Source organism: Castanea sativa, chromosome 9 (assembly GCF_040712315.1).
Source record: "Castanea sativa cultivar Marrone di Chiusa Pesio chromosome 9, ASM4071231v1".
Lineage (NCBI taxonomy): Eukaryota > Viridiplantae > Streptophyta > Magnoliopsida > Fagales > Fagaceae > Castanea > Castanea sativa.
The window spans coordinates 5,858,005-5,878,769 of NC_134021.1; the positions used below are offsets into that span (position 1 = coordinate 5,858,005).

Sequence of the window (20,765 nt, forward strand, 5' to 3'; positions counted from 1 at the left end):
TTCTAGGGAAATTTAAAACTAGCCATTATCACTTAAGTAGCTAGTCAACTTAGCTTCCACAAATCACACATCAATTCTATTTCAATTGGACTTTATCAATACAAAAAATAACAAAAATGAATAAATTATCCCACAATGTCCGTCTCATTTCATTTACTCAACCAATTGCAAAGTTTCTTGAAAATATTAAAAAAAAAAAAAAAAAACATATAAAAGCCACAAGTCGATATCAACTGAACCTAAACAGTAGCCTTAAAAACACTTTGCCACTAAAAAAGTACCTTCACATGAGATTTTTGACGTCAGACACTCCAGATGATCCAGATGACAAGGCCGACAATGGAGATGAGGAGTGAGAGAAATGCAAAGGGAAGGCCCAGTGGCCTGCACTCACCGTCTCCAGAGCACATTTTCTTTCGCTTTTTTTTTTTTCTTGAATTTGCTTCTTCTTCTTCTTCTATGTACTAGAACTTTTGTCCGCCGCCTTGGTGTTTGTGAAAAATGACCCTGAGAGAGAGAGAGAGTTGATGATATTATCTGTTTCGGTGTTTCCTTTTATCTCTTTGTTCTTACTTTTGATTACGGCACTCTAGCTTATGAGGTGGCGCTGGCGGCGTTGTGTTGAGAGTGATAGAGAGCGAGGGTTTGTCTGCTGGTGATGAGGGATTTTTTCTTCAATATATATACCAAGGCCTAAAGCCGCGTTTTTAGTTCTAAACGCAGCTCTAGGTGCTTCTATAGCTGTGTTTGGAAACGCGGCTTTAATATATAGACCAAGGCCTGAAGCCGCGTTTTTAGTCACAAACGCAGCTCCAAATACCCCTTAAAGCCGTGTTTTCCAAACGCGGCTTTAGGACATAGTTAGTTAAATAAATAAATAAATGGGTCTATAGCCGCGTTTTCAAAACGCGGCTATATCCCTTCTCACATAAATGGATAGAACTTATTGCTGAAAACTGAAAACTGAAAACACTGTACCAAAATAAAATTTAAATGTGTGAATAGTGCCGTGGGTCCCATTTTTAATTTTAAAAAATCTGAAAAGTGAAGTTTGTGGGTCCCGTGAACAGTACACGGGACCCACAAATTTGCTGAAAGTCAACAAAATTGGCTACTGTTCATGCACAGTAGCATGAACAGTAGCTGCTTCTCCTGTGAAACGCGTGAAGCAGAAGGAAAAAAAAAAAAAAAAAAAACGCTGAACGCAGACGCTTCTTTTTTCATCCGTATCCAAACTCAGCCTAAACACAACTTAAAACCGCGTTTTTTGTAGTTAAAACAATAAGCTTGGAAGAAGACATTGACTAAATCCACCATTGACTTAATTTTTGGGTTTGTTGGCAATTTTGTAATTTACTCATTCGACTCCATTCGCATGGTTATTAAACTCAAACCAAACATTAATTTGGTCTAACAGCTGCCTCATTAGATCATTGGTTCAACTAGTGGGTTACTAGTCAAATTGCATAGTTATATAAAAATAATTTAAAGAAGTCATAAAATAAATATGAAAATTGATCAAAATAGGTAACTCTGAATTATTAACCAAAATTATTTCTAAAAAATAAACCGCCTAATATAATTCAAACTCTAGGTCTAACAGAAAAAAATAGTGAAAACACCATTTTAATTCCTACATTTTGAGGTCACAGTCAATTTGGTCCCTGCTATTTTCAAGTTACAACCAATTTGGTCCCTACCTTTAGGTGACTAACGAAATCTGTTTAGATGGCAAACGAAATGCACACATGGGATAAATTAAATTAAAATATAAATAGTCTTTCCACATCAGCTTCCACTATTACTAATCCCACGTGACTCTCACATGACTCACTTACCATCAACACCCTCCTCACTAGTCAGACAACTCAAACCCAATTGAATTAAAATCCCCAAGATGAAATTTCGAACCCTAACCCAAGATGAAATCCTTCTTGACAACCACATCTCTTCTTGCCTAATCCCCAAGATCAAAGCTTAATCTCTTCTCACCGATTCCACTCTCATCTCGCAGATCTGGTGATTCTAGACCAAAACCATTGATGAACTACTCTGTAACTCACCCATGTCCATACCTTGATTTCTATGCTCTTTAAAGAGCCAATTCCTTGTGAAGGGATGAATCAAAATTTGAGGAACATAATTATTGGGTAATGGTAATGTCTCAATTTGTTGAAGTTTTAAAATTTCTACCACATTTGTTTGAAATTTTGACGGAAATGTGGTGTACTTTCAGTGTTTAGGATTTCTCAAGGGAAAACATTGGAGAAGCGAGGAATTCAAAGAAAGCCTTCCACTTGGACCTCCTATTTGAAAGGTGTTTACCCTCTCTCTCTAAATCTCTTGTGTGTTTGACACCTTCTTAGGGACCACAAAATCTCAACATTGACACAAAATCTCTTGTGTGTTTTACACTTTTGCTATTTTTATAATTGTTGTTCGACTATTATTAGCTTTGTCATTGACTGTTTGTTAGTGCTTTTCTATTTTTATCTTCATGGGTCAAGGTAGTCAATGTGTAAACTTGTTAGCATGTGAAAGTGTTCGTCATTAAAAGATTTCTTGCATCCTAATCCCAAAAAAAAAATAAAATAAAATAAAAATTTATTGCATTATATTTTTTGTGAAAAAATATAGAATTTATACTATTTGTTTTCTCCACGAATAGGCAATAGTAGTGTTGAGGTCTAAAAATTCATGAAGTTGCATCAAGGCCCAAAATGGCACTGAAGATTGAACTCTATAAAAACACTTGAGCCTGCAATAAAGGAAAAGGATGATAGGCCCAAAAATCCATTAAGGTCATAAGGAGGAACCCAAACTCGCAAATGGATGTGCTTTAGAACCCATGAAAACGAAGGGAAGAAGAAAAGCCCAGCCCGCTAAGGTCAAAAAATCATTGGGGAGCCCAGTGGTGAGAATTGGGTCGAGATACCTGGGGACTGCCAGGAGCTCGGGATCCTCAAGACGTGTAGCAGAGCCAGAGTTGGATTAAGACAGTTCAAAGGGGATGCCAAGAAACACAAGGAACGGGAACAGATATGTCCCTATCAGCCACCCAATGATGCAAAAAGGAATCAGAAAGTTTGAAGAACCAACAATTCATGAAACAAGGGGCTGGTACCTCGGGGAACCCAGAAAGAAGAACCATGAAGGGAAATGGTTCGGAAACTTTTGATTTGGCAAGAGGAATCAGTTCACTTGGGAAAAACGACAAGGGGAAAGGCAGCCAAAAGCTGAGTCTGAAAAAGGTGGGAAATAGAAGCCTTGAAAGGAGAAAAACCCAAGGTCAGCTCTTTAAGACATACCGGTACGGAAAGGTAGCAAGAGACTTTTAAGAAAGAAACACCAAAAGAAGAAAATTATGAGAAATAAGGAAGGGACCAGCCACCAATGTTGCTGGCACAACATTGGTTCTGGTACCCAGGGATGCAAAAGGGGGGAATCAGTGGTACCCCGGAAACCCTAGGGTGACACTATAAAGGGGGGAAGCAGCCAACAGTGAGGGATCATTCAGCAACGGTGAATTAGAGTAGAATCATTGAGAAAACTCTGTTAGAATTCAAAGAAAGTAAGAAAGAGACGGAAATACCACTTGGTATCCTCAAACAGCCACTAGAGAACACACTTAGATTCAAAGGGATTCAAACTTTGCAAGTCGTAGAGGCTTGAAGAGCCATCTAAGTCTGTGATTTTTGAACTTATTTGGGTCTTCTGATACGTCCTAGTGAGCATGATGTATTACACAATTAAAAAATTAATGAAATATTGCATAGTATCTTAAGGACCCCTAGCGTTTATCTTGTATCTTTCTTTACCACATTGCCCCTTTATTGTTTCTTGCTGTTCAATGCATATATTTCTTATTTGCTAGCATGTATGTATTGTAGGATTCCTGCTCTGTGCACCGCTCGGTTCGTAATCAGTCCATTTAGCTACGGTGAACCAAGCCCAGTCCCTTAAAACAACAACTAAAAGGCCCAGGGTCCTTACTTTTACTTGGGCCTGGACATCGTCCAAAAATGACCCCCACAAGCAGCATGACAAATAAGGAAGCCACATGACCACATTGAATAAATTTGCACTTACTTGAAAAAAATAAGGTTTTGTCACATGGATAGGCACAGTCAATAGCTTTTACATGTACTTGATTAAAATACCAGTCTCCAAATGACTTTGTAATCAACGACATAAAGATGGCATAAATGCATTTTGGTCCCTATATTTTGGGACAATTTTTATTTGGTCCCTACATTTTCCTTTTATCCCTTTTAGTCCCTAAAAGAAAAATGCGTTCTATTTTGGCCCCCGCCGTTACTCACTTAATGGATCATACAAACCCAGAAAATCAAACACAAGAAAATCAAACCTAGGAAAATCATAAATGAATATTGTACCAAACAAAATCAATCCACATATATACATAAACCAAATTATCCAAAACAAAATCAATCCACGTATACCAACACAAACCCAGGTCAACCATACCAACACAAAGCAAAATTAAAATTAAAAAATACTTGAATTTAGATATGGTAATTCGTTGGTTTCTCTCTCTCTCTCTCTCTCTCTCTCTCTCTCTCTCTCTCTCTCTCTCAAACATAGAAAAGAAACAAAGCAAATCTTAAGTTGGGTTTTGAATTTGACGCTAAGGCCAAAATTGCAATTTGTAATTGCATTCAAAATCAAATGGAGATAGATGAAAATATTATAGAAAAGGGAATCAATTACCTTTGTTCATTGAGAAAATTTATCAAACACCATAAAGGCTAACCATGATCACACCTACCAATTTTGCAAAAACCAAGGATGAACCCAAAGAACTTGCAAACTGGGTCTTTTGGTTAGGGTTTTGATTAAGTGATGAAGCGCAGAAGCATCATTTGGTTGGGGTTTTGACTGAGATACCAACTTTGTTTGCTGGGTTTTGTTTGGGTGACTTTTTTCTAGGTTGGGACTAGGTTGACTCACTGAGTGGGTACACGAAAAGGTTGAGCAAGAAAAGGTCTAACAAACCCAACTCAATCCCTCAAGCATACCAATAACAACAAACACAACTCCCACCCAAATTTGAACAAAATACCCACAAAACCATCAACACAGCACAAAGACAAAAGTCAAATCTAGATTTTTCGGCCCCAAACACAAAACTCAAGCAAGATTTTCTTATGCTTTCAGTCACCTCCACCTTCACCCAAAACTCACCTTCAGTTACCTCCACCTTCACCTTGAGCTTGGAGACTTTTGTAGAAAGAGATAGCTTGGAGAGAGATTGGAGAATTTGTTTGAGTTTTTAAGATTTAATAGCTTTTATGTTGTGATTGGTTGTCAAGAAAGTTTAATAGAAATTGATAAAGTTACTTCAAAAAGATCTCAATCTTTAAAAGTTAAAAAGTAAATTCTTTTTTGTTTTTTCTTTAATATTATTTTTTCAATTTAAATTTAAATTGATAGATTAGAAATTCTTTATTTTTAAAATCTAAATTTAAATGTTGAAGTGGCATATTTTAAATACTAAATAATTTTTTAATATTATTTTAATAGTCACGTTAGCATCCGTTTGCCACATCTACAATTTCCATTAGTGAGATGATGGTAAGGGCCAAAATGCAATGCGTTTTTCATTTTAGAGGCTAAAAGTGGAAAAATAAAAAAGTAGGAACCATAATTAAAATTAACCCAAAATGTAGGGACCGAAAGTACATTTACGCCTAAAGAATAATGTAACCATTCTAGAGTTGGCTGCTATTTAATCTTAAGATTGAAAATTAAATGGAGAATGAAATTATAGTTTGTTTTTTATTATTGTTTTTTGTAACGGTGTGGAATTTATACTGTTTTTTATTTTATATTATTTATTGTTTAATCTTGTAAGTGTGTATTTTTGCATGCAAAATGGACGCCCAATATTTTACTATGAATGTGTATCATGGTCAGTACATGGGAGGTGCAGTAGGAATAGTGGATAATTGTAATCATGAGATGTGTTCGAAATGTGAGATTGAGTCTAGGGATGACAATTTTGTCCCGCCCCGTCCCACCCCGCTTTGACCCGCCCCGCCCCACCCCGCTCCGTGCGGGTTTTCCCTGCCCCGCAAAGGTGGTGGGGCGGGGATGGGGCAATATTTTGTCCCCGCACCTCGGGGCAGGGCGGGGATGGGTTTAATATTTTTATCCCCAACCCGCCCTGTCTCCACCCCGCACTAATAAGGACTATAATTGTAAATTTAGTAAACCCTAAATCACTAATATTTAAAGTGAAACACAAGAGTACAAGATATAAGATAAAATATTTTTTATTCTAAAACCCTATTACTATTGCTGCCTCTGGCCCATCCCTATTTTTTGTAGTCCATACGGTTTTTCAAGGTTCATCTCATTCAGGTTACGTAGTGCTTCCAGTAGGCAGGTTTGCTTCATGTTTTTTGCTCATTTGTTTGCACATTGTTTCATATATTTGACTATAGTAGGCAGTGGGTTTGTTGTTATATTTGGCCCCACATTGTTTCATGTTTTTTACATTGTTTCATTATGGATTCGGCCCCACATTGTTTCATTTTTTGCACATTGTTTCATTATGTATTTTGCATAGGAGGGGAGAGATCTTCTATTCAGTTATGTTCCAAAAACATTAAAATAATTGCAACATTGAATGTTCAAAATTTCTTCAATTCCAGAACAAGCTAGAATAGTGAAGGGCTTACACTTAAAAAGAGTTTTTTTTTTTTTTTTGGATATATCTCATAGTTGAGTTTTAGTACTCATTCTATTCGGGTATATTTATATTTTTATATCCAACTTATTTTTTTCTTCACTATGTGATAGAGTCATAGTTCTTAAAACTTATTTGATTGATAATCTTAAAGATTTTATGTTTGTTAATGTGGTTAAATACTTAGATCTATATCTTTCTATCGACAGTATTTTTCTTTGAAATGTGTGAAAGCATTACACACGGTTTAATTTACTTGAATTTTCTCATAAGTGATATAAGTTTATCTGTTACATTGTTCTACATTGTTTGTGTTGGAGACTTTTGGCTTAGGTTTTGGTGTATGAATATTACTTTTTTATGATTGCTAAGTTACTAAATTATCATAAATAATTTTTTTAGGAATGACTTCAAGTGAAAACAATGGTAGCTCCAATCCATCTATCACACCCATTGGCAGCCATCAATCTCCAATGATGGTAGATGAAGATAATGCAACTCCCTGTTCAACTCTGTTGGATAGGCCAGAAGATGCCCAAGCCCAACCTAGTAATGAGATAACTGAGGAATGAGAGAGGTTGAAATCAGTTGTGTGGAATCATTTTAAGAAAAGGAAAGTTGATGGGAAAGACAAAGCTGAGTGCAACTATTGTAAGAGATTGCTTGTAGGGGGGTCTAAAAATGGTACTAAACATTTGCATGACCACTTAAAAATATGTCCTAGGAAAAAGTGTAAGGACATTAGGGATATGAAACAAAAAATTTTGGTGAGGGATCAACATAACATGGACTCAATGGCAAGTGTGAATGCTTATCATTTTGATCAAGATGAATCAAGGTTACAGAGCTATTCTCAGGTACCTCATATCCTATAGCTAATCTTTTTTTTCCTAAGGTGTGTGAAATAAAAATTGCTTTGAATTCTTGGTTCACAAGCCCAAGTGATATAATTAGAAGCATGGCATTTAAAATGTTAGAAAAATTTGATTGTTATTGGAATGTGATTCATGGTGTTATGGCTGTGGCAACCATTTTAGACCCAAGATATAAGATTGAATTGTTGGAATATTATTTTCCTCTAATTTATGGTCATGAAGCTGAAAGTGAAATTCAAAGAGTTAGAGATACTTGCTATGAAATGATTCGTGACTATACTTCTGGGAGAATGGGTAGGGAAGGTACTCGTGGCACTTGTGTAAGTGAGGATCCACAAGTTGATGACTCCCTTATGGACTTTGAAAGATATATTAGTCAGAAAAAGAAGGGTGGGAATATTAAATTGGAGTTGGAGCATTACCTTGAGGATGATCTAATGCCAAGAACGTTGGAGTTTGATATTTTGGCATGGTGGAAATCTAATGGGCCTAAGCATCCTACTTTGCAATGTAATGCAAGGGATATCCTAGCCATTCCAGTGTCAACTGTTGCTTCGGAATCACCATTTAGCACAAGTGGTAGGTTGCTAAGTCCACATCGCAGTAAACTTCATGCAAAGGCCGTGGAGGCATTGATGTGTGCTCAAAATTGGTTATGGGCTGAAATCAAAGGTAATCAAATTTACTAGTTAATCTATTTAATGATTTATGTTGCAGCATTCTTCACTGTATTTTTCAATTGTTTGATTGAATTTGTTTTACTTTTTTTAGGCCCTTCATATATTGTAGATGGAATTGAAGCTAATACATTCCAAAACATCCTTGATGATTCTGATGGTGAAGAAGAAAGTGGTGTCACTACATTGGGAGAAAGCGAAACTTATTCTTAAAGAACTAGTCAATTTTTATTTGTTATAAGACAATGTTTAGTTTTTTATGTTTATTTTCTTAAAGAACTAGTCAATTATCCTTGATGATTCTGTTCATGCAAAGACAATGTTTATTTTGTTATAAGAAATTTTGAATTATGTTGTTACGTATTAGACTATTTAAATACTTGGTTTATTTAAATGCTTGGATTTTAAAACATTTTGTTTTGTTGTGATTTATATTATTGTACCAAAAAATTTATTTATATATATAAAATTGTGTTAGGGGTGGGGCGGGTCCCCGTGGGGCCCCAAGGGGCGGGGATGTGGCAAGGTAGTTTTCCCTGCACCCCGAGGCGGGGCGGAGACAGGGAAGGGCAACAACCATGCAGGGCAGGGACGAAGATCCCATCCTCTGGCCCCGTCCCGCCCCATTGCCATCCCTAATTGAGTCTATATGTAAGCAGTTTGAGTATACTTCTGTTAGCTTGTGGTATAGGATGCCTAGTGTGAACCTTGAGAATGCATAGTTCCACGTGATTGATGAAGGGGCATACAAGTTTAATAGTGTGATAATTCATTTCTCCATTTGTTTGTGTTTTCAGCTCGAGGACATTAGATTGTATTTTATGGGACAATCTCAAGTAAACAAGGAAACAATCTTGAAAGTTGAGTCAGAGCTGTGTACTAAGGTTAATAAGAGGTTGCACAAGGAGAAGCTTGGAAGTGGCAAGTGGCTAGCTTGTTGGGTTGGTCATACCAAGTTTGAGGTAAAAAATGGGGTTACCAGTTTCATTGTGGACTGGGCTGAATACAAATGCAGTTGCAGGAAATAGGAGATAACTGGTATACCTTGCTACCATGCCATTTCATATATTATTTTTCAACAGAAAAAATGCTGAAAAATATGTAAATGATTGCTACAAAGTCAATGCGTATAAGGCATGCCATGAGCCAATGATAGAGCCAATCAATGGGCAGAACATGTGACAATCAACTGGACTTCCTTTTGTGCAACCTCCCATTAATTGTGGACCACCTGGCAGGCCTAAAAAAAGTAAAGGAATTTGATGAACCAAGAGTAGGAGTCCCTAAGAAGTGTAAGGCATGTGGGAGGTTAGGACATAACAAAAGAAGATGCAAAGGGGAGGTTGGAGGATATTCTTCACTTTTAAGAGCTGCTAAAAAACCAAAAAGGAAAAGAATTAATACCAAGAACGTAAATACTTAATCTAAGGCTTTATCCATCCTTTGATGAAGAGCTTCACAAAGTTGTCTCATCTCAATAAGCTCATATTGTACACTTCTTAACTGTCTTGGAGCCATCTTGAACAAGAATAAGCAAATTCGTCACTTTCTGACAGATTGACGTTTGTTCAGTAAATTGCAAATATCTCACTGTAGAAAACTCGAAATCATGATATGCTTTTTTTGTTAGAAAATAGAAAGATAGATCTTTCCAAACATATATGGCATGAACACAGAAACCTCACAAGAAGATACAGTGTCACGAAGAAGATGAACAATCAATTCTGGAATAGTATGAGAACTTCAATAGGCCCAACAGGAAAAAACTTGCTTTGATACCAACTGATACCGGATTTGTAAGGGGTAACCCAAACTTAAATGATATGATAAATGGAAATAGGCTGGATGAATATATTTTATATTTTTTGATTTTATGAGATAAGAAATACACTCAATAATTTAAATGCTAGATAAGCTTACCACCAAAGTAAACCCAAAGAGATACAGATAACACCACCCAAAGGAATTTAACTAAGGATACAAAAATATTTTGGCTCACCACTCTATAGGATATAGATTAACACCACCCCAGAGATACAGAAACCGATACTCGCCACCCAAAGGAATCCACCCAGGAGTTAAGAGATAATTTAGAAGAAATCCACCTTATGAAAAACACAAGGTTTTTTTTTTTTTTTTTTTTAATTCAGAAAATACACTCTAATTTTTATTAGATTCAGCCAAAGGCTTAAATAGAGCTTGGAACAGCCCCCCAAGCATAGGAAAATGAAAATAATAATAAATACGTTCAATAAAGCCAACTTTTTGAGTTTCACTTATCACATCAATACTATTTTCAGTCATTTCATCAATTTATATCAATTTTTTTTATTAAGTGAACTCCATACTAAACTATTCTTAACGGACATCTCATGGCATCCATTAACATTTCCTTTTAGAATAAGTAATAGGGTAGATTGTAATACAAATATACAACCTTTGTTCCTTTATATCTTGGATTGGACTTTCTTTACGAGCTCTCTTCTCAAGATCTTTCCAGAAGCAGACTTAGGGATGCTGTTCACAAAAGTTACTGCCTTTAACCTTTTGTACGACACCACCTATATAAGGCAAAAAAAGAAAAGAAAGATCAAGTTTAAAGGATGAAAAATGCGAAAGATATTATTATAAGTTTTATCGCATAATGCTTACGAACTAATGTGAGTAACATGTGAAAATGAATGTGATTGATGGGTTTCAACCACTTCATAATAAATTTTGAATTGTCTCTTTGAGATTAATGACATATTAGTTTGTAAGCTTCATATGGTAAAACTTGTAGTATTTGTAGTACTACTCTTTACGAATATGCATTCATTTATGAAACATTGTGACAAACTTTTTTATCTATTTTTAAACAATTCAATACTTATAATGATAGAGGAAGAAATATTTAAACGTTTTCGTTGAAAATACTAATAGGTGTTAGTAAGTTCTTGGCAATATGGTGACAAACTTAATTACACATCTTTAGCACATTTGTTTCTTAGGGTCTTTTCATTTTGTTCTTAGGGACACATCTATAGATTGGCCCCTGTTTCATTCAATGTTTCTAATTTTGGTGTAGGCTGTTTTGGGGCTTATTATTTTCAGCTATTTGGCTTAGGTGCTCTGTTGTACATGACTTCTCAATTCTTTTGAAATTAATTGCTCCATCATCTAAAAAGGACTCAACCAACCAATAGGAGTTGGGCTTGGCAATGTATATAAGCTTCCTTGTAAGACTTAGATCTCATAAGTCATTATTGACAAGTTGATGTACTTTGTTACGGTCTCTCTTCACCTCTCTCTCTCTCTCTCTCTCTCTCTCTCTCTCTCTCTCTCTCTAATCTGGTTCTCTCTATTTTCTTGGAAGAAAGATTCCCTCATAGAAATCCCTAATCAGCACTCTCTTCTCCCATTCATCCCACACACAAACATCTCCACCGTTATCAAAAAAATTCACTAATACCCAAAACCCTATCAACCTTATCTCACAAACTCATAAGCACTTGTCCTATTCACCCTAGAGCTAAATAGACACGTGACCCTCTCATCATATATTAGGTTTTTAGAATGATAAACGTATATGCATTATACACTAGATAAGTAATTTAGGAGTGGATGTTCCTCACTGAAATGAATATTTCCTCAAAGATATACAGCATGTTGTCATCACTGCAATTAAAATCATCCCAAAAAAAAGAAAAAAAAAATACCTGCTTTGCAATGAATTTCTGAACATCTTCTTCTTTTAGCAAGCTATTTGGTGCACGCACAACAAATGCAATTGGGACCTCACCACATTTGGCATCAGGAAATCTACGAAAGTTGAAATTGTAATTAAACTGTCATGCAGTGATTCAAAGATAAGGCAACAGATGGACATGTATAACTGCTTACAAAGCATAAGGAAAATTATGACAGAGAACTTATATGACTCTCCTACTTACGGGATCACAACAGCATCTAATATTTCAGGGTGAGAAAGCAGCAGCCCTTCAAGCTCTGCCGGTGCCACCTAACAAACAGTCAAGTAAAAGATGATACACTACCTTTTATAGTAATAATAAGGAAAAGTTTTAGTTTACGTTGTACTAGCAAAATGTGTATAACATTGTACACATTTCGTGTGCCTACAATGTAGGTTTACATTGTTAATATAAAGTAAACGTTAAGCCTATAAAAGTCCTAATAATAATTTATAATGAAGTGACTAAATTTTAATTCAACCGCCAATCTATCACAACTCTCATTTTTTTGAACTTCTGAGATTGGCTGTAGTCGATGTATATGACACTGAACACAAATACAAGCTAACTAATATACTCACCTAACAAAAGGTAAAAAAATCATGCGGAGAAACAGAGGCATTGATAAACTCATAGGAGAAAGTGTTTTTTTTTTATTTCCAAGCTAATCAGATGACTGGAGAGACATGGTGACAAGTCATTAGTAGTAAAAGTTATATAGCACTTTGGGGGATATTTTCTCAGTAAAGAAATATACTTGACAATAGTATCAAATGAATCAGCTTAGCTAATTTTCATTAATCATTAAATTGTTCTAAGAGGCTCAAAGATTATTCGCTCACTGGGGAAGAATATATCTAATTTCCCCAATACTGCTATATGAGCAAATGTAAACTTTCCCAGGGTCAAATGCCTGCACTGTTAGGATAAGTATTGCCAATATAAAATGTAAGGGAAACAAGAAGCTTTAATCTTCTCACAAGAAATGGTTAGTAATATCACATACACCTTCTCTTTTAACAATCAATAAAGGATAAGTTACCTGAAAGGCATTGCACTTGATGAGCTCCTTAATTCGGTCCACAACAAATAATTGTCCTTCTTCATCGAAATATCCAAGATCTCCTGTGTGCAGCCATCCTTGTCCATCTATTGTTAGCTTTGTTGCTTGTGGATTATTAAAATAACCTGAAAGAAAGATTTTGAGATATTGCATGAATCATACTAGCTATATTTAATCTATAAGGAAAAGGTAATTTAACCAATGAGTCTCTCAAGGTGTTTTCTCCCTGACATATTCAAGTAACTCTATCCCAAAGGTTTGCAAGCTGTTAGAACTTGGAGTTATGGTTAATTGATTAAATTCACAATTTTCTAACAATTTAAACTTTTGGTAATTTAACATTGTATCATAGTAAGAGATCTTGAGTTCAATCTTTGACTCCACTCTACCTCCACGACCAAAAGAGAAGTCCTTGCAAGGAAAGCAAGAAGCTTTTGGAATAATAGTTAATTTAACACAAGCAAATGTATATATAATCCCTAGTCACATACTTTGTTATTTTAACATTAGCAGTGTGCAAAATCAGTGACACAAACTTTCTTGACTACTGGATGGATTAAGGGGGAAAAAAGTCTGTAAGGTACTTTGGATTGAGAAATCAACATATGCCCTGTCAAAACTAGGAATCTAGTAAGAAACATTGATCCAAAAACTCAACCTTGCATCATATTAGGTCCTCGAAACCAGATTTCTCCTAATTGATTAGGTGGAAGAGGCTGTAATGTATCTATGCTAATTATTTGGCATTCAACTCCCGAAAGGAGTGTTCCGGTTGAGGAAGAAAGGTGAGATCCTTCCTTTGGATTTGCCAATGAGATGTCTCCACAAGCTTCTGTCATTCCATAGCCCTACCAGAATACAACATAATGCACTCGAAATCAAGATGTGAGTTTTCTCGCTACAAATTACCACAGAGAAGCTTCAATGCATAATTCTACATGTATTGCTTATCATATGCTTTTTCTTTATTGATACTAAATTTAAGAACTTATCCCTATATTATAATATGCTTCCATGATAGATGAAGCAATGCATGTTTGTTGAAAATTTGTGAGAAAAGTTCACCTTTTCAATTTATAGGCTTATCATAAAAAAGTTAGAGCAGGCTTAAAAGATAGCCATTGTAATGTTCCTATGCTTTCTATGCCTTCACCTTCCCAGTTGAGCAACTAAAGTTCTACTCAAGTTAGGAAGGAGGCAATACCTCTATGCCTCACTAACTTATATCTTAGTGCATAAATCATTCATTCTATTGAAAAATAATTTTTAAAAAAATAGCAAACATACAATTGAGAATTTATCATTGCTGCAATTCTCTCGAGAGGAAAGTTATGACATGTACAATACTTCCCTCTGCAGTGTGAAGAACAAAATATTTGAAAATGTTTGATTATTGTAACAAGTATGCAATACTGATATAGTTTTATCTCACCCAACTCAATAAGAGATTCATTCTAGATTACAACCAATTTGTCTTGTAGTTGCATGGTTTAGAACTTCGTATGACAAGAACTTCTTTAACTTGTTCAAAATAACTCTAAAACTCTAAATAACCAAAATACATTGAAGTGTCTGAAAGTTTGTCAACTTGTGGATTTTAAAGGCCTATGTAATTTGTCAACTTGTGGATTACAGAACCACGTGCACAAATAGTGAACCCCATTGGAATTCCATGAAGTGTCTGAAAGTTTTTAAAACAAAAGGTTAATATAAAAGAGAATCAAATAATCAAAACCAAGGCTAAACCCATAATATTAATTAATTAAATAACTAAATACATCTGACCAGGTGAAACTAAGAAATATTTTAACCCAAAAAAAAAAAACTAAGAAATAGTTTGGTTCAAATACATCTTACCAGTTTTTTAAAACGAATGTTTTTTTTTTTTTAATCTTATATGATGTTGACGTTTGATTCAAATATATTGCTATTTTATTTGATATTTTCTATCTTTTAATCAATGTGATTTTTTTTGTCTTTTTATCGTTAAGCTAAAACATTAATTTGACTTAAATTTACAACTAATTAAATATTGGAAAAAAAAAGAAGAAAAGACATGATCATCTCCGCAACCATTTAATTAAAAATTGCATTTACCGTCCTTGGACACCTAAGTGATAGGGGACTAAAATTAAAAAATTTCTTTTGGGTGAATTATAAAAATTTCCTTTGAAATTTGAGGATATAACACTTTTGCTCAAAACTAAGAGGAAAATAATATGCTATTTTGTCTATTGTTTTTCTTTAAAATATCATTGTTATACTAGACAATTATTTGCTATTATATGATGGTGACGGTGGTTGTGATGGTTGTTTATTACAGTAGATATATTATTTTATTGGGTTAAAAATTAAAATAAAATTATTGATATTAAATATTTTATAAAGTGAGAAGATAAAATAAATAAAATAACTTCTTATGATGTCAAATAACTAAATTTATAACTCTAGCAAAGTGAATGTTCTTATAATAATTAAGTCATTGGGGCTGCCATGTAAAAGCACCACAAACCTATCATTTTTGCATTTTAAAAAATTTTCATTGCTAAGAGGAACTCTTGTCAGAAGAAAAAATTAAGTAGGATGTCATTAATATTTGACGAACTCTTGTCAGCATTTAAAAGTTTAATTCAAAAGAAATAAATATCGTAGATGGGGAGGATTTTAATTAAATATTACCTTTTTAGGCCAAGAGCATATTAAAAAAATAATAATAATAAAAAAACTATACGGAGGGGTATTTGGTTTAGTCATTTTCATCGTTCATATCTCTCGATTTCCACCAATTATTATTCCATAATTATGAACCCTACCCCACTGGTGCAAATTTCGTAACAATTCTCATCAGTCATCCCTCGTCGCTCATTTTTTGTGTTTTCAGAAGTATGATTGATGAGTTTCATGGAAATTTTGTAACTAAATGCAACCTTGCATAAAAAATAAAAAAATAAACTAAATGCAACCAGTACTAGGTGGTACCCAATTCATTGTGTTGTCACATCAGCCTTTTTTTTCATTTCTCTTTCTTGCTCTCTTTATATTTATTACTCCTTCCTCCTTTCCACGAGGAAGTAGACCTGATACATGCTTTCTCTCTCTCTCTCTCTCTCTCACAAGTCGGTAGTTAAAAACAAAAAAAAAAAACTAAATGCAGCCAGTTACCCAATTCATTGTGTTGTCACATCAGGCTCTTTTTTTTTCATTTCTCTTTCTTGCTCTTTTTATATTTACTACTCTTCCTCCTTTCAACGAAGAAGTACACCCTGTTACAAATGCATGCTTTCTCTTTTTCACAAGCCGATAATCACAAGCTATCGAGAGAAACATACACAAGTAACAGGTGTATTTTCTCCCTTTCCACATACGTTGCACCTGCAGTACCTGCAGTGCTTCTTTCACCTTTTCGAGAAGGTAGTCAACTACTAGGTGAGATGGGTGAGTCGGTCTCTCATGTCAGTGAGATAACAGGTTTATAGGCCCGTATTATTCAAGATTTTTCCTCCATTTTTTCCTTCTTTCTTCACATCTATTGCTTCCTCTTTCTTTTTTTCTCTTCTTTTTATTTATTTATTATCTCATCACACAGATGCTTTTGTGAGTTTTTGTTGTGGGTTTTTCTGTACTTCTAATGGGTTTATTTGTTTTTGTATTGGTGGGATTTGTTTGGGCTTGTGCAGAGGAGGGAGAGACGGCAGCTGGATTTTTGGGTCTCTAATCTCTCTCTCTCTCTCTCTCTCTCTCTCTCTCTCGCTTCAGTGGATTTGTGGGTTCCAATGATGAGATGTGAGTTGGGTTTTTAAGGGTTGGTATCGGCGGTTTTGTGGGTTTTTGTGGGATGCACTGCTTGTCCGTGGTGGTAGGAGGGGGAGTTGGGTTTTACACTTATTGCTCGTGTCTTTTTGGAAGAGCATCTTGGCAGTGTGACACAACTTGGCTTGTTTGTGAGGGAAGGAGAGTAGGAGCAGTGGTGGCTCTGAGCAGAATTGTGACTTTGGAATATTGTCACCATCTTGTCTGGTCAGACTTGTAGGACTCCATATTTTTAGTTAAAAATGAATATTTTTTAGCAGAAAATTAAAGCCAAACATGTTGGGGTTAAGATAAGGAGAAAAAGAGTGAATAAAATAAGAATGAAAATTGAGATATGAGCGGTGAAAATCAAACAGGCTTCATCCATACCGACATGTTTCGTTTTTAACTTGGGTTGCGTTGTTGGGCATAGTAAGGTGAGGTTAACAACACATTTTGAGTAATTTTATATAAAATTTTTTTAATTTTTGACATTTTTTTAATTTTAAAATTTTTTTTTATCTCTTTAGATAATTTTTTTAATAACTTTTTTTCTCCTTTTTAAATGAAACATAAAAAAGAAAATATTAACGAGTGATGCACACATGTCCAAAACAGCACACATGATTGATCTATGCCGACATGTTTCGTTTTTTTTTCCCATAAAACAAAACAAAAAGAAGGAAAGAAAGTCCGATTAGAGACTATTATTAGTATATTATTGCCTGACAAATATCAGCAAGAGGGATATTTCTAGCACCCTCCTCCATGACATCCCTCGTGCCAGGGGTGGAGCTACATTGCACCTACTAGTAATAGGGTATAATCCTCCCAAAAAAAATTTATGACCCCCCCTCCTAAATTGTTTTTAAGAATTTTTAGTTAATCCTATAAATTTTTAGTTGAACTCCTCAATTATTTGTCCATTTCAATTATTCTTAAAATTTATAGTTAGTCCAAAAGATAATGAATAATAGTTAATTTTTTTTAATTGTCCAAAAAATTTATAATTAATCCAATGGATAAAAACTCACTTTCTAGCATCATTGACAACCCATTTCCTAACATAATTTCAATTTTTTTTTTCATTTTTAGGTACCTACTAACCTTTGTTGTAACGGCTAGTGTCAACTCATTGCCCCCATTTTCTTTCTTCTCAACACAAAAACTCTTATCTTAACCAAAATTATTAATTCATTTTTTTTTCCTAATGCAACATCATCTTCTTGATTCTTTAAAGAAGTGAATATGCAAGTGCATTTTCTTTTCTCTCTCATTTATCAATCATCATTGTTATTTTACCATTAGTATTATTTTTGTTTCTTTCTTCTGCCACTATGTATGTGTTTTTATGCATAACGGTATTTAAGATTTTTTTGTTCACATTTTTGTATTGATATCTTTATTCAATCAAAGATTGTTGGGCATAATTTTGATGTGAACTTTTCTTTTATTGGATTTTTTTTTGTATTTGTCTATAATAAACTATATAATTTTTGTATGTTCATTAATATTTGAGAATACAACAATATATCAAAGTTAATAATTTTGCATTCAATATGAATTATGGTTAATATATCAATACTACAATTCAGCCCCTAAGTAAAATTTTCTGGCTACGCCCCTGCCTCATGGCATTGTCTTTTTTTTCTTTTTTTCTTTTTTTAATGGAGACTTTTTATATAGGGTAATGTTAACGAGTGTATTAGGATATTCGTTAACAATCCATTTTAGAAAAACTTTGACAATACTTTTATGAGAAATAAAAAAATAAAAAAACCGTTATAATATTAATTGCTTTTTTTTTCTTTTCTCGTAAAAACTTTCTTTAAATAAATTATTAACCAATATCTTAAGGGTATTTGTTAGTATTTCTCTTTTAATATAAGATTTTCCTAATGTGTGTCCTAAGAGCACATAATAATTGATTTTTTGAAAATTGAAAAAGTTGACAATTCTTTTAATTCTAAAAAAAAATTCAAAAATAAATAGGTTAATGTGTGCCTTTAGAGCACACAATAACCGGATCCTTATATATATTATATCATTTCTTATTTAAGTCGTTGACAATAATTAGAATATTGCGGTGAATATAAAATCTTAAACCATCGTTAATACATATCTTGACAACAATGATAACATTGCGGCGGATACAAAGAGGGTGCTTGATTTTATTATTTAAATAATAAATTTTGTTATTTAAACTATACAATACTAATTTTATAACACTTTTTAGGTTAAATATTTCACCTTAAAAAGGAAAATTAAAAAGATGAAAGAAAAATCAGAGATTTTTACCTGACAAATTTCAGCGTGAGGGATCTTCTTTGCACACTCCTCCATCACATCCCTCCCAAGAGGTGCTGCACCAGACCTGATCTGCTTCAACGACGACAAGTCATACTTCTTCAACACCGCACTCTGCTTCACCAGCTCAATCATCACCGGCGGAACCACGCACAAATGGGTCACTCTATACTTCTCCACCGCCCACAATACCTTCTCCAAATCAAACTTCCTCATCGAAACCACCGTGTTCCCTCTCCGAAGCTGCGAATACAGTGCCACTGATAGCCCGAACATATGAAACATAGGCACGAAACACAGGAACACGTTTCTTGGGTCCCCGCATCGGTCCTGGTCGGCTGTCACCATTAGCGAAGTCGCGATTAAGTTCTTATGCATCGTAATCACTCCCTTGCTCTTCCCGGTCGTGCCAGACGAGTACATAAGCGCCGCCATGTCGCTCTGTGTCACGGCTTTATCCGGTAATTCACACTCCACATTCGACATTTCTATCAGTTCAGAGTAATACCAAATCTTCGAACTCGGTGTTTCTTTAAAACTCATAGATTTTGAAGAACCTATAATTATGGAAGGCAAGTTTAATTCATTGATTTTGTGCCAGAGTTCAGGGACGGTTATAACAAGCTTAGGGTTACAGTCCTGGACTTGCTTTGAGATCTCGGAAACGGTATACGAAGGATTACAGGTTGAAGCAATTGCACCGAGAGCGACAATGGCGAGGAAACACACAGGGAAGTGGATTGAGTTGGGAGCGACGATGAGGACGACGTCGTTTTTGTGAATGTTGAGATGGTGCAAAGAGTGGGCGAGCTTGGAGACCTGGAGTTTGAGCTGGTGGAAGGTTAGGGTTTCGTTGGTATCAGCGTCGATGAGAGCGAGGCATTGTGGGAAGGAAGATGAGTTTTGGAAGAGGAAAGAAGTGAGAGAGAGGTTGGGATTGGTGGGGAGGTGAATCTGTGGTCTTGGGGATGTGTAGGTATGAGTTTGGGAGTTGAAGGTTACTGTTGCCATGCCCATGGGTGTTTGGGGAGTAAGAAAATGTAGCAATTGTTTGTTTCTAATTAAGGAAAGTTTGATGTTTCAACTATGAAGATGGGAGATTAAGGCAAGGTGATCGAGAGTTATATTGAACAAAAAGTTGAACGGTGGGAGAGGGACAGTGCCAGTAGCATGAGCGTTGAATCTATCACTTGGCCAGTACGAGTTGTAATCTGGTTGTAACTAAAATTCATAACACTTTCAGCACCTAGATTGGGAAAAGGTTTTAATGTAACATGATCTTTTGAAAATTTTAGACGTGTGGATGGTTTTTTAACCACCACCACACGGTGGATTGCATAAAAACTCTCCCAATCTAGATCATTTGCATAAAAATCTTACTCATTGAAAAATTTTAGGACCATAGTCAAATTTTTATTTTCACAATTATCTAATGTGATTGACTTTGAGTAGTGAAATCATATGAAAATTATAGACAACTAGTCATAATTAGGGCTATCCATCTCACCCGCCAAACCCGCACAACCCGCCCGTACTCGACCCGCTACAACTCGATCCGACAGCTCTAGTGGTCAAACGCGGGTCCTGAGCTCCAAAACTCGACATTGGCGG

The 20,765-nt window shown here is 35.0% G+C and overlaps 2 protein-coding genes across 2 annotated transcripts; one reads left to right on the forward strand and one right to left on the reverse strand.

The window, feature by feature from the left end:
• The first annotated feature begins 7,670 nt into the window (after nucleotides 1–7,670).
• LOC142608655 (zinc finger BED domain-containing protein RICESLEEPER 2-like) lies at nucleotides 7,671–8,477 on the forward strand. The gene is made up of 2 exons (XM_075780352.1): nucleotides 7,671–8,259; nucleotides 8,359–8,477. Exons 1-2 carry the CDS (start codon nucleotides 7,671–7,673, stop codon nucleotides 8,475–8,477), a joined length of 708 nt encoding a protein of 235 aa, XP_075636467.1.
• Nucleotides 8,478–10,353: 1,876 nt separating this feature from the next.
• LOC142609484 (putative CoA ligase CCL10) lies at nucleotides 10,354–20,262 on the reverse strand. Its single transcript, XM_075781076.1, has 6 exons — nucleotides 19,146–20,262; nucleotides 13,717–13,906; nucleotides 13,038–13,183; nucleotides 12,197–12,264; nucleotides 11,963–12,065; nucleotides 10,354–10,825 (listed from the first exon to the last, which is right to left on the reverse strand). The coding sequence occupies exons 1-6, from the start codon at nucleotides 20,169–20,171 to the stop codon at nucleotides 10,712–10,714; spliced, it is 1,647 nt and encodes a 548-aa protein (XP_075637191.1). The 5' UTR covers nucleotides 20,172–20,262; the 3' UTR covers nucleotides 10,354–10,711.
• Nucleotides 20,263–20,765: the final 503 nt, after the last annotated feature.